The sequence below is a fragment of the Carassius carassius genome, chromosome 43 (genome assembly GCF_963082965.1).
Source record: "Carassius carassius chromosome 43, fCarCar2.1, whole genome shotgun sequence".
In the NCBI taxonomy this organism is placed as follows: domain Eukaryota; kingdom Metazoa; phylum Chordata; class Actinopteri; order Cypriniformes; family Cyprinidae; genus Carassius; species Carassius carassius.
Window position 1 is genome coordinate 16,354,330 of NC_081797.1, and position 18,255 is coordinate 16,372,584.

Consider the following 18,255-nt stretch of genomic DNA (forward strand, 5'->3'; position numbering starts at 1 on the left):
GATCGGCAGGATGTCCATTGATTTCGACAGTGCAGCTCTACAGAACCAGCAGGAGGAAGAGGAGTATGATCAGGAAGACTACGCCAGAGAACAAGAGGTATCTGTCCAGTTACTGAACACTGAGACACACACACACACACACACTAGACTGACAGCTGTCATCTGCTGCATGACTGCAAATGACTATGTAATATTTACATTTAGTCATTTAGCAGACACTTTTATCCAAAGCGGCTTACAAATGAAGAAGGAAGCATGAATAAAGAATAAAAAGAAAACCGATAGAATAGAAAAATAATAGAGCAAGCTAGTGTTCGAGGCCTTGATATTATTATTTTTTTGGTTTTGTTGATTGTATATAATAAATAAAAAGAAAACAAATAGATAGAATTTAAAAAGATTAGAAAAGCTAGTGTTATTTTTTTATTTTTTTTTTTTATTAAAGTGGTCAAATTATGCTTTTTTTAAAAGACCATTATTTGGTGTAACAGAATATGTTGACATGCTTTAATGTTCAGAAAACCCATTATTTTTCAAATACTGTACATTATTGTAGGTCCTCTATGCCCCGTCTCTTTCAAACACACAGTTTTCTACAAAGTCCCTCCTTCTGACAAGCGCAGTCTGCTCTGATTGGCCAACTGACCCAGTGCATTGTGATTGGCCGAACACCGCAAGCACTCATCGGAAATATAAAGACCCTTTCCATAATCATGAGCTTCATCTTTCAAAATAAATGTAAAGACAATCAATAATGTCCTTAGTTTTACCATCAGTTCAAGCCAGAAAGAGGAACAGAGTCACGTGCTTTTATCACGGTATACAGTATTATCACGGTATTGAAATTTTGTTTTAAAAAAGTGGTCATAATACATTATAACAGGTTAAATAATTTTTTTTCTTATAACAAAAATAAACAAACATTTAAAAAAAGCAATACAGAAAAATATATAAAAGTTTACACATTAAAGTGTAAAAGAACTATAAAAACCAATAGGTATCACTTTACAATAAGACCTCATTAGTTAACCTTAGTTAATGCATTAACATTCAAGGCAAGGTAAGTTTATTTCTAGCACATTTCATACACAATGGTAATTCAAAAAGAAAGTAAAAAAAAAGTCATAAAGAAAAAGAATCACAAAAATAAAACAAGCTATTTAAGAACTTGAAAATGAAAATTATTTAAAAATTGACTTAAAATGAATTTAAGATTTTACATAAAATATAGTGCAATACATAAAATATAGTGTAATCAGTTCGGACATCGCATAGTGCTCATTCAATAAATCCACAGCTAAACAATGAGCAATAGCTACATTTGCTATAGATGTTATTAATCTTTGTTAAAAAATACAAGTCTTAGTTCATGTTAGCTCATTTAATAACACTGTTGCAAATTTCAATTTTAACAATGTGTTATTAAATATGCGAATACCTAAGATTAATGAATGTTCAGAATAATTTTTTCATTGGCATTTTGTTAAAGGCAGGGTAGGTAAAAAAATGTATAAAAAACTTTTTTTCCAAATTTGTTTAAACTTTATTTATATATCAATAGATAATTAAAATGTAAGTACTCTGAAAAAAAATTATAAAAATTGAGTGTCTGTAGACCTCTCACGACTGTTTTAAAGACAGCTCATTATTTCCATTCACTCCACCCCCTCCCTTCTGGGCTCCTATAGATTATTTATCGTCTCTACTACGGCTCGCTAAGTAATGTTATGTTAGCTATATTACGCAGCTACGTGTGCTAATGACACATGCTTCATGAAAAAATAAACAAAAAAATATGTATGATCAAAATACAAAAAGAAAGATTTACCTGTCCAGCAGAAATAAAGCCATCAAGGAGTCACTTTTCAGCCCCTTGAGTTCCCTCAGTTCTCGCCATCGCTGGAAAGCCACGCCGATATTAACTCGCGTTTTATTTCTTTGTTTATCCAAAGACTTTTTGTTCATTGCCTTTTCTTTTACTGTTACTGTCTTCCTTATTTTGCCTGATTTGCCTTCACTAACTGCATAGGCCGGTACTGTAAATTTTGCTTGCTGTTTCTCTGCCATTGTTTTGGTATTCTTATGATCCGTGCCTCTTGAATTCCTCAAATCAAACGTGCGCGCGCGCAAGTGGGCAGGTCATGTGTGGCAAAAGGGTGGTTGCCATGGTTGCGAGAGAGTGACAGTCACCTAAGCCAATCCTATGTTTCGTTCCGAAATGGAAATAATGAGCTGTGTTTAATACAGATTAAACGGTCTAGAGTCACTCGATTTTTATACTCTTTTTATCAGAGTACTTACATTTTAATTATGCATTGATATATATAGAAAGTTTAAACAAATTTGGAAGAAAGTTGTTTATACATTTATTACCTACCCTGCCTTTTACCAATGAAGCCATAATGTAAAGTGTAAATGAACAATAAAATATCAAAACACTTTCAAACAATATCTAGGGCATTTGTAGTCCAGATGAAAAAAAAAAAGTGAATGTTTGAAGATAAATAGCCTATTAAGTCTAAATATTTCAGTAGTTGGCTCTGTAATAAACACCATAGGGAAAACACAAATCTGAATGGTTATTTAAGATTATTTTTATGTTTACAGGGTAAGGGCTGCATTTAGCGCCATCTGCTGTCAGAGAGTGAATGCTTTCATTCAGCGCGTCTCTCACGTGTTCCTCCATGTGCTTCTCATGCGTGCTTGTTTACATCAGAGCGCATGCGCTCTTTCAAGCAGCATACAGCGATGTTGTGCATTTTAAGCAGCTGATGGGAATAATATTCTTAAAATGCATTCCAAATTCTAAATAATTTGTAATGTATATTTATTCAAGGTATTTAGAAGTGCCCACGATAACAATATCGTGCATATTAATCACCGCAATATATCGCATTACCGAATAACGGCACAAGTCTAGTTGTAAGTAATCTTAAAGATTCCTAAATACATCTACTTTCGGAAGGACAAATAAAGTGCTTTTTCTTCAACACTGAAGGCCTTTGCACACTGAGTCCGAAACTCGCATGCAAAATTTTTGCACGTCAAAAAATAAATTCTACCTCACGTTATGTCAATCACGCTTGCACACTGCCTCCGAAACCTTCGTCCGTCAAAAAATCGGAACCGGTTCGATTTTCTGCGTTTTTTTGCATCCGTAAAAACCATAGACTGTATAAAAACGCATTTTGAGAGACGTTTTGACAAATCCGAGCCACCGTAATACTGCTGGCATTGGTGGTGAATGAATCGCCAGTGCTTGGATACCTACAATTACAGGGAACTACACATATGCGACCTTTTGAAATGACATTGCGACCCTAATTTTTATGAGGTCGCAAATGTATCACTGATTATTTTTGTACCTACCTTTATGTTTTAGGCAATATGCTATAATTTACTATGAGCATTTATTAAAACAGAAACGTGTATTTTAAAAATACGTTTTATAAGGTGCTCTGAGCATTCAACACATCAAGTTTGCTTCAGCCCCGCGATGCGGGAAAGCTGAACTGAGCAGCTGGTTACTCGCGCGCTCTGTTCAGTGCGCACGAGAGAGCCGCTTCTCACGAACAGCAACACTGAACCGAGCTCTCATTTAGGACGTTCGCATCCTCCTGCACCTGAACGAACAAATACAAATCGCAGTTTAAACAAACAGAAAAGGATGCGAAAGAGATTAATTCAGCACCGCGGTGTTCTGGTGTTCAGGCTCACGCAGAGACGCGTCTCAAAGTCTTCTTGCTTTGTACCGACAAATAAATACTAAATATGTCAAAATACCTGTCTTGGAAAGTGTGTTCGAAAAGTCTGTGGTTATGTCTTAAGTGAAAGTAAAGAGTTGGAAAGATATCAGATGTGTATTCTTATAATGGATGCATTGTCTCTTAAAGTGACCGCGCCTAATTTACTAGTGCTGCTGTCAGTGTCTTTAATGTATGTAAATGAAAGTAAATCATTTACTGCTCTTGACTGAATTTCTTTGTAGTTTTAACAAGAATTTATCCACAGTCAAACTAAAAATCAGATAGAATTGATTATATTGTTTTACTGGTGAGTGAAGGACACTAGTTCATTTATGTAAGTGAGTATAGCAAAATACAGCGAACTGTGAAATATTATACCCAAAATTTTTTCATACTGTAGACTACCAGTGAAATTGATAAAAATATATATATATCAAAATAGGGACCTGACCATGTTTTGCAAAAGTGTTTCTTTCTTTAAATGCTAATGCAACCTTTTCACACCACAGACTGAACCAAATTAAGCATTGCTTGCTTGGTTATTGTTCAACAAAGTATGGATAGTTGTGTAAATATTGTCATACTGACAGTTGTCTGAAGTTTTGGTTGATTCCATTACATATTTTTCTATCAAAGTTATCTGACATTATCAAGATGAATTTGTTCTGACTCAGTTTAACTCTTAGTTCTTGTCATATTTTATTACCAATTTCTAAACTATAGCAAATAAACTGTGATAATGTGAGAAATGTTGCAGGTATCTGAACACATTTTGGTTTGACTGTGTATTTTATTTTACAGTTAAATTCGTTTCTGGACACCTACAAACTTGAAAAAAAAGGAAACATTGTGTAAATAGCACAAATAAATAAATAGAACGAACATACAGTAAATATTAAACCATTTCAAACAGGGCCCACTGTACAACCTGCACCAGGGCCCCTCTAACCCCCGCTGCGGCCCTGGGTTAAGGTACCAAGACGGAGCAATGCATTTTGTGTACTGTAAGAAATAACACAAGAAGGCATGTGGTTTAAAAGATGGCAAGTAAAATAAAAAAGCACATTTGTATGCAATAGAGTTTCTTTATTATCCAGAGCGGCTTACTATAAAAAAATTGTGCGACCAAATTATGTTTTGCGCCAGTAACTGAAAAAGTTAGTAGCGCAAGTGCCACCAGTGGAAAAGATTAGTGTAGTTCCCTGAATTATATATTCAAATATTATTATATCAAAAATACTACTAATATTATTATATCACCGCTATAATTATATCACACTAAGTCCCTGTAAACTGTGTGTGTGTGTGCGTGCGGTTACTGCCAGTCTCTGTTCAGGGATCAATTGATGCACAGAAATTGGTGGTCTTCTCTTTAATATGTGGCTCCAGTATCACAGTAGCCTCTGACATTCTGAAGTAAACTTTGAATCGGTCTGGATAATCCCGCAGCTCCTTGATAAGTCGGTGGAACTCTCCTTCCTCTCTACGTGATCGCAGGAGTGGATGGACCCAATATTTCCTCTTTCTTTTTCTCTTCTTAAGAAGAACAAAAAATCATCCTCACTATTTGAAGATGACATTTTGTATTGTTTTGCATTTTTTTTGTAACACATTGATTAATACGCATCGGACTTAGTGTGCAAGGTCTCTGTGCGTGACACATTTTTTGGATCAAGAATACAAAAAAACGCATGCGAAAATTTCGGACTCAGTGTGCAATGACCTTAACTGTGGTTACTGAAACCATGCCTTCTTTCTTTGCATGAACATCTGGCTGGCATTACGCAAATATTTACACATTGTGAAGTAGACGTGTGGGGTGTGTTTGAATGAGGTGTTTCAGGGGGGCGTGGCAGAGTCTTAATTTTGATTAAAAAAAATATCTCTTTGGATTTGAGACTTTAATCTTTGCAACTTTACAGATCTTCTTCATTCATCAAGAGCTTGTAACACTCCAAAGAGAAAGGAAAGATTGAAATCGCAATATAATATAAATGTACTTGGACAAAAAAAAAACAATCAGTTTATCTGTCTGTAGTACAGTAGTTATTTATTTATTTCAGCACATGACTGTTTAATGGAATAGGAAAAAGGCTAAATGTAATTGAAATTGTAGAGAAAAAATGTTTGGAAAAAAGTTACCATCCATGTTATTTTTTAAACTAGACGTTTCTTGTGGTTGGCATTTTTTAAATTGTGTATAATACAATTTAAAACTAATATAATAATTAATTGTATAATATTTATACACACAGATAGGGCTGTGACGGTTGCCACCGCGGTTGTCTACTGCCTCAGGCAGTAGTGCACATGATGTCACACACTCTGTAATGAGCATGATACAAAGTTTTGTATTTCTATGGTAATTCACGAATTACCTCAACAACATACTTTAGTTTGGCACATTTGAATGCAGGAAAATACAGTTTATGCATTCAGCAGATTATTAGATAATTTTGTGTTGGGCAATGGACCTTGTTGGAATACCAAATCGCCGAACAGTGTCACACCGCCGTGTCACAACAGGTTGAATCTGTAGTGTCTACACAGGACATTTGAACTCCGTCTCTGTACCTCATAAATTGGACGAGGCAGTTTACTGTCGGGGATTTGTTATGTCGTGTCGTGCCGCAAGTGTAGCTTCACTTATTATGAGTTCTATAATATTTTGTCACACTACACCGCTCGCGTACAGTAGACAGGGTGTATTTAACTTTATTCAGGCTACTTTCTTGTTTAACTGTATTCATTTATATTTATTTTAGTGTTTTGCAGGCTGCATATTCACTGATGGAAGTGCTAAAATAAACACGATCTGACAAGTTAAATCCAGTGTGTGTTAGATGAGTGAGACCGTGCTGGGCTGCTCCAGGACAGTTTTGAAACCATTTTTCAAAAACTGAATAATAAAATATATTAAATGCATGCACAGTTTTAAGTCAGCTTTAATCACCTTTTTGGTAGCATGAATTAACTGACCACACAGTCTAACTCACCACAAATGCACCACAGTTTTCACAAAAATATTAAGCAGCAACTGTTTTCAACATTGATAATAAAAATATAATATATAATAATTTGTATAAATTAAAAATTTTGAGTAGAGACAGTCTCATACTAGACAGAGATTGGACAAACATTTATATTTTCCCCTGAACAGAATGATGTCATCAGTACACCATGAAATCAAAACTGACAGTTAGTTTTTGTTTATGAATTGGTGCAGTATTTATTATACATGATTTAAATAAAATATTAATATATATTAATCCATACATAACATTAAATGAAAAACAAAATAAAACACAAGCCCTTGTAATCTTTAATAATAATAATTATATATATATATATATATATATTAAATAAATGAATAAATAAATAATGTCCCCTTACCTTTGCAACAATATCTCTTTTCTTATGACGTTTGTGAGGGTTAGAAAAAATAACCTGTCACTCACATGAAATCATTACAGCAATTAGCAATTGTTAATTGTCCCGTTTAGTCCCTCCAAAAAAACAAGTCCCATCATTCTTTATTTATATATATATATATATATATATATATATATAAATAAATAAAAAAAAAAAAAAAATATATATATATATATATATATATATATATATATATATATATATATATATATATATATATATATATATATATATATATATATATAAATATAAATAAATAAATAAAATTAGGGGTTGCACGGCTATTGATTTCTACTAGTAGATTTTTTATATAAAAAATACTCAAGTTACTGTACTTCTTGTGGTTCATGCTATTGTAAATTAAAAAACATTAAGTAGTTGTTGTTTTTTATCAATAAATGCTTATTAATTCATAGCCGTATGCAACAATTACATATGTAAATTGTCAAAACTTTAATTATGACATTACATATTTACATTTTCATGTAACAGCCAGTATTTGTATCTGTATTTGTGTCTGTAACAATCACAAAATTTTTCGTATCTGCATTCGGATACAACGTTGATAAGACCGTTATGGCTATCTTTTTTTTCCATAGTTATCACTGAACAAGTATGTCGTGATAAACTAAAATAATTATTAATTTCTAAAATAACATTTATCATGCAAGCAGAGAGATGTCATGACAAATGTTTAGTGATCATTTGAACACGACTGAATCAATTCAATGCGCACATTTTCATTACGCAGAACACTTTAAGCAAGTCCTAATGTTTAGTGAACTTCACTAAACAAATGTGCGTGTGCCGCGGAAACCAGCAAAAGGTAAAGATGCAAACATGTAGGACAAGTAGAAAATGTATCCGTATCGAAGCTGATTATTAGCCTACTAGAACTGGTTTGGTTTTTGAGAGACTGACGCGCAGCGCAGCTGTTTGATTGGTGAGCGCGCTGTGCTTATTCCATTCATTCGTATCATGTCGTAGCCTAAGGTGTAAATCGTTGCCTTTTAAACATATACAAATAATAGAACGTGTATGATGTATTATTATAGGTGATATAACTCTTGCAAAGCTCTGATTTCTGATTTTCTTCACGGAGAGGCAACAGCAATGCTGTGTTTGATTTGCGCTGATTCCCTGGCTCACCTGTTATCTAGCAAACTCTGGACTGTGCCAGCTTCAGCCGAGTATTCAGGCAGAATTATTCTGAATTTATTTGTCTGTTATTCATTTTTGAAGCCATTATCCGTGCCATTCCGAATAAGGAATTCAGCTTCAGGCACACCCCTAATTATTACATTACATATTTAAATTTTAGATAAGGTCATAGAAAGTAATAGCTGCACGCAATTTTGTCATCCTAAAATTCATGTTGTACTTGCAAACTCTTTGTACGCATTATGGTTAATGCATGTTCGACTATTCGATTGTTTCCGACAGCGCAGACTAGTGGTTAAAGTAGTCAATCATTCGACTACTCGACTAGTCTATGCAAGCCCTAATATATTCTAGGGCTGAAACGATTCCTCGAGTAACTCAATTACAAAAAATGATCAAGGCAATTCCTCTGCCTCGAAGCCTCTTTTAATTTATTTTAAATCTCACGTCAGGTTCTTTCGCGATGATTTTTTTTTATGTGACAACACGTACACATTTTATCCAATTACTCGATTAATCGATGGATTTTTTGGTAGAATACACATATAGCTATATATATATATATATATATATATAGCTATATATATATATATATATATATATATAGCTATATATATATATATAGCTATATATATATATATATAGCTATATATATATATATAGCTATATATATATATAGCTATATATATATAGCTATATATAGCTATATATATATATATATATATATATATATATATATATAGCTATATATATATATATATATATATAGCTATATATATATATATATATATAGCTATATATATATATATATATATATATATAGCTATATATATATATATATATATATATATATATAGCTATATATATATATAGCTATATATATATAGCTATATATATATATAGCTATATATATATATAGCTATATATATATATATATATAGCTATATATATATATATATATATAGCTATATATAGCTATATATATATATATATATATATATATATATAGCTATATATATATAGCTATATATATATAGCTATATATATATATATATATATATATATATATATATATATAGCTATATATATGGATACATTAACAGACATTCAGGTTATTTTAAGTAAATAGTTTTTGTCTGTGTCTTGTTAAAGCAGGTTCATCAAGTTTCATCCAGTTCATGTTTTAAATGTGTATATCTGGTACTAAACATGTCAGTAGTTCTGTGTGGCTTTAATATTGGGACTAATAAAGTTGCTCTGTCAGTGCTGTTCTCTAATATGGCATGCAGTTAATGCTTAACATGCCCGTATAACCATTAAGAACTGCTGTATGAACCAAGAGTTTGACTGAATCTTTTTCTTGTGGTTTTGTCACTACCTTACTCAGTTTACTAGGTCCATATTTGCTTTCTCGTGGTCATTATCAGTAGTTAAAGATTCCTGTTTCCAGTCACAAGCAGTAACAGTGTTTGTTTTTAAATGGCAGATCTTCTCCAATCAGAAACGTGCGTTCCCTTCTCACTCACCTTACAGCTCTCTACCGTCTGCATGAATGAGCGTTTGCTGTCATTGGTGCACGTTTAATGCAGTCAGGTGTGTTTGCTGTGTCATAAAGCCTGTGTTTCCACTGCTCTACATACTCACAGCTCTTTACTGATGCTTCACAGATGTTTGCTCTGAATGGAAGGATAAATTTTAGGCAATTGCACTTGTCATTTTAGATTAGAATCAGAAAATAATAGTATGAGGTGAATGATGATGATGCACACACACACACACCGTCATATTCACAGGCTGTCTTTTTTCCATCAGAGGAATGTTTCTGCTCCAGTTAACTGAAACGTATATTCTGACCCCCACAATGGGCCGGCCTCAGTCTGGACAAATGAGGACGGCTTAGTTCCTCGTTTTCTGCTGTCTTTTCTGGAGTTATTCATATGAGTCACGCGGCTGAACTCCAGCATTGCACACAAAAGTGCTTCAGTATGTCCTTGAGTCGCAGAGCTCGTGCAGCAGCAGTCGTGAGAGTGTAAATGCGGGAACGTTTTCTGTCCGAGGGAACATATCAGGATGTGCGGGTCATCCGGCGGGAGTTATGGAGGGTGAGTGAGTTTGACTGTCTGTCCTCTGATACGGAGAGTCAGAGACATCAGCTGTGTTTTATCATGAAGTTAGGGCTCCTTTAAGATGCCTCAGGGCCATGTGTTGGTGTTTGTGTGAGAGTTCAGTATGTCTGTAACTGGGCGGGTGTGTTTTTGTAAATGGTTGCTATGGGACTTGCAGTGAATCGTTGCTTGAATGTGCTTGTTTTGTTTCTCATAGTTTCCCATTAACTCAGTATTATATTATTGTATTGAGAAACTTCTAAGAAAGATGACATTCCCCAAAAGATGGTCTGTTAGACACTTACTGACTGCCTACTTATCGGAGGAGCTTGTGGATTAGTGTTTGACTGATTTATATATATATATATATATATATATGTGTGTATGTATGTGTGCATGTATATATATGTATATATGCACACTGTATTAGAACATATGGATATTTTCCATTATAAAGTTCTCTTTTTTTTCTTTGTCTTACTTGTGGATTTTAGATGAACTTTGCTATCTTTAATGAATCGAACTAAATAATGTGAAAGATTTCAACTTTATAGAACACTTTTCTACAATAGAGATTTCTCCTCCATTATAGGGACATTTTTATCATCTTAAAATGAGATCCAGTTTTCATACCACACACCGTGATGATGCTCAAGTGAATTTAGGCAGCACAACCTAAGAGTGATCATACCTTCTTTTTTTTTCTTTTTTTGACAAAGTAGTGTAGGTTTTAATAGGCAATAGCATAAAAATAATTCTCTGTGTTGGTGAGAGTTGATATCAAGAGTAAAATGTCATTCACTCTAACACTAATATGAAAACTCTATAAAACATGTTTGCTTCATTTTTGGAATTATCTGCATTTAATTAAAATAAGTGTTTTTAGCACTTTCTAAAACATAAACAAAAAATTGCACATAGTTTCTCGACTGTGTTTATATAATATTTACTTCCTGTTCTATAAGTTATTTGTTTCTAGTGATATTAATTTGCTTGCTGTTTTTTATTATTATTTATTTATAGAAAATCACTGGTTAAAATAAAGAGCAATATTTGCAGAGTGCAATGCCTGTTGTCCCAAAAATTAATTAATTAATTTAATGAAATAAAATTATACTTTGAAAAAACGGACTGAAAGTTGTTGTTGTTTTTTGTATTATACATATTTGGCTACCAATTAATTGTCACCACAAACATCTCTTTGTGTCTCTGAATGGAGATTTACATATACGCTAATGTTAATTGATTTATGAGCGAATCCCACCTCTCATTGTTTCGGCTGAATGAACCAGTATCAAAGAAACATGCATTGACAGAGAAGATAATATTACAATAATATTTTCATAGAATTATTCATATTTGTCTTCTGCGGTCCATTCTGTAATAGCAAATTTATTTTAAATCATCCGAAACCCAGGGCTTCTCATATAGTAATATTATACTTATATCTCCCGTTGGACCTCAGGTTTTCAGATCCAAGTGGATCTGTGAGGAATGCCTCTAATCTGTGCCATAACGGTGTGGCAGGGGAGAAGACCGCTCATGGGTGGGGTGGCTACGGTCATGCATGACTGTTCAAAATTTGTATTGCTTTAAATGGGGTTTGTTTGTTTGTTTTTAGCTCCACAAGCTCCTGACTGATCTCCCTGATGATATGCTAGATGACAGCGCTGACAACTCCACCTGCAGCCGCCCAGAAGACAACAACAGGTACAAAACACATCAAAACACCCTTATGCAACACTTACCTGAAATACCTATTTAATAAAACATACACAAATGTGTTTGTCTTTCAGACCGCAGCATGCCTGGGATGTCCCACAATGGGAGCATCCAAGACCTTCTTCCCATGAGCAAGTCAGTTTTTATTAGTTTAAGATGCTACAAAATCAACCTGAGGTTTATTGAAAGGATGCAAGTGGTCTAAGATTTGGTGCATTTAATATACTTTGACAAGTAATTCACTTATTTGTTTGCCTTGCATGTGTTTGCAGCACTATGAGGAGGATGATCAAGGCTCTTATCATGAGGACTACAGCTACAGGAATCACACGTCTCAGAGCAACAGTCACCCTCATCACCTCCAGACTGGGACAGAACATGTGGCCACAGGCTGGGACCAACAGAACTACCAGTACCAGAACAGAGACTATGCACACTCCTCCGCAGGCACGGATGAGTCCCAAGGCATTGACTTCTCCACTGGGGACGGGGCGGAACAGGACGTGTACCCTCATAATGCTCTTCAGCATGGGGCAGGCCACCCCGGAGATGAGGCTCGAGCCCTAGGAGAGCATAACCACATCAGACACCACTTTCAGGTGAATGTCTGCAGCCAGTCTTCTTTTATTAAACATTGTATGCATGTTTATTAATTTTGAACATTTGTTGAAGGTGTTTGATAATGGAGGAGCTGGGAACAAACCCACTGGCCACTGCAGAGCCAGTTACCATCCACATCAACCTTCAAACCAGCCCAAGATGTTCAGTCCTCAAGTGACCAATCAGAATAACCACTTTGACCAGATTCAGAGGGACTTCCTGGACTCAGCACCGAGTAATATACCATTAAACATTATACCATGTTGCTTTTTAACATAAGTGTTTTCTATCTGAATATGTTTTAAAATGTAATTTATTAAAATGTAATATATTTCTTTGGAAGCGATATATTTTTTCAAGATACTTTGGTGAATGAAAATTTGAAAAGCACAGCATTTATTGTAAATTGTATTTGTAATGACTTATGTTATTAGTATTTTAGGAGCTTGAGATGTGTTGTATGAATGTTGTTCAGATACAGCAGACGGTCAGCAGCTGGCGCAGCTTCAGATTTTAAACCAAGTTCAATCCGGACAGATCAAGGAGCTGGAACAGAAACTAGAGGACTGGAGGAGGAAGATGAGATATCTGGAGCACCAGTTCGCCATCGTCAAAGGTCAGATTCACTAGATTCCCACAGTTTTAAATTCAGCTCTGTAATACTGTTACTAAGATTACTATTAACCATACTGAAATCTATTGTATTTTTTGACCTGAAATAACCTGGAATGTGCTAAAAGTGCTGACCTCTTGAGTTAAATAATTTGAGACATAAAATGTGTTGCTTTTTGTCTAGATGAGAAAGACGGTCTGACTGTATCACTGAAGGAGTCCAGTGCACTCGTGGAGGAGGCGAAAGAGAGAGAAGCGCAGCTGCAGGGCAGAGTCAGATCTCTGGAGAAACAGATCCAGTCTCTCACAGACCGAGAACAAGAGGTACGAGCTCATGGTGCAGTCTCTTATTAGAGAGGGAGGCCTGTCCAGCTTTTAATGGATTTAAAAACTTTTATGAAGTTAACTCTCTTAAAGAGCTTAGTATAATTTTCCAGAAAAAGGTTTTAGAATTTTTTATCACATGTTAATGTAAAAAAAATCTTGTGTAGTAGAACACTTTTTGTTTTTGTTCGCTGGTTTTTATTGTATTTGTTATACTTGTATTTTTTACCATGAAAATAGCCTAAGATGCTGAAATGCATTAAATAAAAATACTACTATAATAGAGGAAATGTGTGTGTACACAGAGCCTAAAGCAGCAGCGTGTGGCCGAGGTGGCGATGGACAGCATGAAGCAGCAGATGATGGATCTGTGTCGCTCAGACACTCTGACACGAGCACGTGAGCAGCACGATAGAGACATGACTGCTATCCGTGAGCAGTACGAAGCCAAACTGCTCACCCTTCAGCAGAAACTAGACGCACAATCACAGAGTCTGAACGAGCAGGTCAGATACATGTAGATATGATTAACCTCACAACAGAGGGCAGTGCAGGCCTGTGGTTTCACTGTGTGTGTGTGTGTGTGTGTGTGTCAGGCGGAGGTGGGCCAGCGGCTGCTGGATCAGGTCCGGCTGCTGGAGCGTCAGAGAGAAGAGGATCAGGTGGACCGAGCTGCTGTCATCAACACCCTCGCACAGCGCCTGGAGGAGAGCCAGCAGCAGTGTGCCAAACTGCTCCACACTGGTATGTGGCATACCATGTGCTTCTGTTTGTTTTTACAGTTGTGATGCTCGAGCCTCATGGGTAATTGTATGGGCCAGTCATCTTTTTCTCTTGCAGTTAAAAGGGGTGGTTGATTGTGATTTAACTTTTTTAATGTTAGTTAGTGTGTCATGTTGCTGGTTGAGCATAAACAATATCAGCAAAGGACAACTTGTTTTTTATTACAGCCCGTGATAATTAATGCATTACAAAAACATTGGAGAAAAAAAAAATTATGGGGGAGGAGGGGGCGGAACATTTGGCAAATTATGCTGCAGCACTTATATTATTGCATTTGTTGGCTTTTAACTGCGATCAGACCGAGTGTCAGTAAATGCATTGGAGAATACGGCAAACATAAATAAAGAAACAAAATTGCTGGTCAGATTTCCCCAACAAGCAACCATATTTTTTAAAAATAAGCCCAAAAAACACGCAGACTTGGCAACTCTTCTCCATGGGTGGAAACCTGTTACAGATTAAGAGGCGGTGATATTATAATGAGATCCCTTTCCATATCACTAGGGGAGCGAAATCAGATGTACTTGTTTTTAAAGACGCTTGTAGAAAAAGGCTTACCAAAACAAAGTTACTGGTTTAATCTTTTTCACGTTTCTTTGGTTGGTAGATGCACTGGGGACCTGATTATAGCACTTAAAACCTGGAAAAGGTCAATTTTCATGATATGTCACCTTTAAAAGTAGAAGAAAAACCATGTTTTCAGTCCTTCCCTTAATAAATGCATTGAAGTTTTGTCTCCCTTGTATCTGTAACATCTTTAACAAAGCTCTTTTATTCTCTGCAGGCTCTGTTCAAGAGATGAGTCAGTTACAGCTGAAGCTCCAGCAGGCTCAGTCTACCTGCGCTATCAGAGAAGACCTCAGCAAAGCCCTGCAGGTCAGTCAGTCAGTAATTCAGTCATTTTCTTTAATGGGAAACATCAAAGCTGTCCATAAAACAGAGCCCACGTGTTTCTCCCCTCAACAGGAAGAGTTGACTGAACTGAAGGAGCAGATAAATCTGTATGAGTCTGCCATTAAACATGGAGCCCTGGAGTCTAATGGAGACTGGGAGAGCCAACTGTCTGAGTCCTACATGGACCTGGGCATCAAGAAGTCCAAGTGGAGAAATGGAAAGATCCACAGGTAACGTTACATTGTACAATAACAATCCAAACTGCATTGCTGTAGTGTTCATGTCTCAAACTTCTTTTAATCGCACAATTACTTTGTTTTCCAGCAAACCTCATATTGCAGAAGCAGGAGACTCGACCCTGCTGAAGGAGGACGTGGTGCGAGAGCTGAAGAGCGAGTTGCAGCGCTGCCTGAGTCACCTGAAGACCAAACGTCTGAAGATCTCTGAGCTGCAGGAGGAGCTGCGACGCTCTCAGAGCAGAACAGAGCAGCTGCAGACGCAGATAGAGCAGGCTGAGAGAACCATACAGGACTCTGAGGTCTGACCTACAGCAAATCACTGCTTGATGGATCAACCTGTGTGCTGTAGTAGATGTTAGACTTACACATTGTGCGTTTACTACAGGTGAGGGAGAGCAGCTTGGAGAAACACCTGGAAACATCCCCCATGACTGCACCTCCTCACAAAGACCTCATCAGACTCCAGGAGGAACGGCAGGTGCTGCAGGAGAGAGTGGAGGTCAGTGTGACTTCAGTCACAGAGTCAGAGGACTTTTGACATACATGTATATGTATATATATATATATATATATATATATGTATGTATGTATATATATATATATATATATATATATATATATATATATATATATATATATATATATATATATATATATATATATATATATATATATATATATATGTATGTATGTATGTATGTGTGTGTGTCTGTGTGTATATGTATGTATAAATGTATACATTTATTTTAGAAAAATGATACAAATTTAGTTTAGCAGCAGATAATGACGGTAAAATGGTTAATAATAATGTTTTTGGCCTTTTTTCATTTATTGATGCAGACCGTATCAAAAGAATTCTGGTTATTTGAAATAAAGCTGAAATAAAAGGAAAAATGGTTTATTGAAATAATAATAATAATACAACAAAAAGATTACAACTCATTGAATTTCAGTTAGTTGCCAAAGCAACATTTCTAATTAAGTACTACAGAAATTTTGAGATGTATTGAAATAATTATAGAAATATAGCACTGGGGGGAAAAAAAATATATATATATATATATATAAAATAACTAAAACTGAAAATAAAAACTAAACTATTTCTGAATATAATAAATACTATAATAATTTGTAAATAATATTAAATTAACACTGATAACACTGGATCCATATTTAATGAAGTCATGATTCAGTAAGCTAGTTGTTACACTAGTCAACCCCAGTTGTGAACGGCAGGCTCTGGAGAAGAGGAATCAGGAGCTGAAGCAGAGTGAGGAGAAGGTGAAGGCAGCCAACTCTGAGCTCTGCACCAAGATGAGAGAGATGATCCAGGAGCTGGACCAGGAGAAACGAGAAGCAGCAGAGAGGTCACACATCCATTCATTTAGCTAAAGTGAGAGATGCCCAGTCTGGTGAAGCTTCTGTGGTGTTTCATCGATGACATGCTCTGTGTGTGCAGGGATGAGAGGACTCGGCAGCAGTTCAGAGATGATGTGGTGAATGGTGTCCGGATGGAGCTGATGCAAGAGCACACGGCTCACATAGAGCAACTCACCCACCAGCATCAGCAGCACCTCCAACAGCTCCAGTACTGCACTACACCTCCACCTTTAAACATCATGACTGGACACTTCATAATAACCTACATACAGTATGCAGAAGCTGATCTTTATTAACACCGAGTCCATCCACAGGTCAAAGCTGGCTGATCTCAGACAGGAGGTGTTAGCTGTGCAGGAATGCTACATTTCTGTTTGCAAAGAGAAAGACAAGCTAGAGGAAAATCTCCAAAACAAGCTTGAAGAACAGAGGAGATTGATAGAAAATGAGGTAAGCACTAGATAAATATCTATTTTAAAAAAATGTCTATCTCACCTAAATGTTTGATCATGCACTGCATTTTTATTTTGACAATTGTACAATAGCTTACACATAGCACAAGCCAGATTTCATGAGCTTTATGTGAGGCAGTGTTACGCCAGGTTCACACATACTCCGTCTGCAGTGTGTGTAGGGTTGGGTATCGATTGGGTTTTATACGATACCGGTGCCATTTCAATACTTGTAAAACGGTACCGGTTAGGGGTGTAAATATTTCCATTATCAATCGGCATTTAAATTAACGATCAATTAATCGATTAATCGTTAACCATAATGCTGCAGAATGCGTCTATTGCATGCACGCAGTCACCGGCATGACAGGATGTGCAAAAGCCACACACACACACAATGCTTTCTCACTTGAATTAATGGGGTTTTAGTCTAAATATAATGCTAGTAGCAGAATTATAAAATGAATAGATGTGATTATGATCATTTGATAAAATAAAGAGCGTGTGTCGTACGTTTGAGATCATTTTACTTTGTTGACTGTTTTCTGGCACGGAGACCACTGAACGCGCCTCTTTAAATGGTTTTGTGGTGCTCGTTGTTGTATTTTAAAACACAATTGTAATGTTTTCAACTGACATTATGGCATTTAAAATAAAATGATCCCAAACGTAACTGGCACGTGTGTGACTGCGCTGTGCAGTAAATTAACTGCTTCCATCAGCACTGCTGCAGCAAAACACTGGTGCTCACATGCGTGCTTGCATATGAGGAGCGAGCGGGGCTTTGGCACAAATCCAAATGTTT

General features: G+C 35.8%; 1 protein-coding gene across 2 annotated transcripts in view; it reads left to right on the forward strand.

Moving 5' to 3' along the window:
• Nucleotides 1–18,255, forward strand: part of LOC132124573 (centrosomal protein of 152 kDa-like) — a 28,602-nt gene that overhangs the window by 537 nt on the left and 9,810 nt on the right. For both annotated transcript variants that reach the window (XM_059535643.1, XM_059535644.1), the window contains exons 2-17: nt 2–97; nt 12,066–12,154; nt 12,241–12,301; nt 12,439–12,765; nt 12,839–13,001; nt 13,242–13,382; nt 13,563–13,702; nt 14,008–14,208; nt 14,299–14,446; nt 15,270–15,361; nt 15,452–15,609; nt 15,704–15,917; nt 16,004–16,117; nt 16,855–16,985; nt 17,078–17,206; nt 17,313–17,448. In XM_059535643.1, coding sequence (XP_059391626.1) covers nt 11–97; nt 12,066–12,154; nt 12,241–12,301; nt 12,439–12,765; nt 12,839–13,001; nt 13,242–13,382; nt 13,563–13,702; nt 14,008–14,208; nt 14,299–14,446; nt 15,270–15,361; nt 15,452–15,609; nt 15,704–15,917; nt 16,004–16,117; nt 16,855–16,985; nt 17,078–17,206; nt 17,313–17,448 — 2,331 coding nt within the window. In that variant the 5' untranslated portion in view covers nt 2–10. The remainder of the gene's footprint in view (nt 1; nt 98–12,065; nt 12,155–12,240; nt 12,302–12,438; nt 12,766–12,838; nt 13,002–13,241; nt 13,383–13,562; nt 13,703–14,007; nt 14,209–14,298; nt 14,447–15,269; nt 15,362–15,451; nt 15,610–15,703; nt 15,918–16,003; nt 16,118–16,854; nt 16,986–17,077; nt 17,207–17,312; nt 17,449–18,255) is intronic.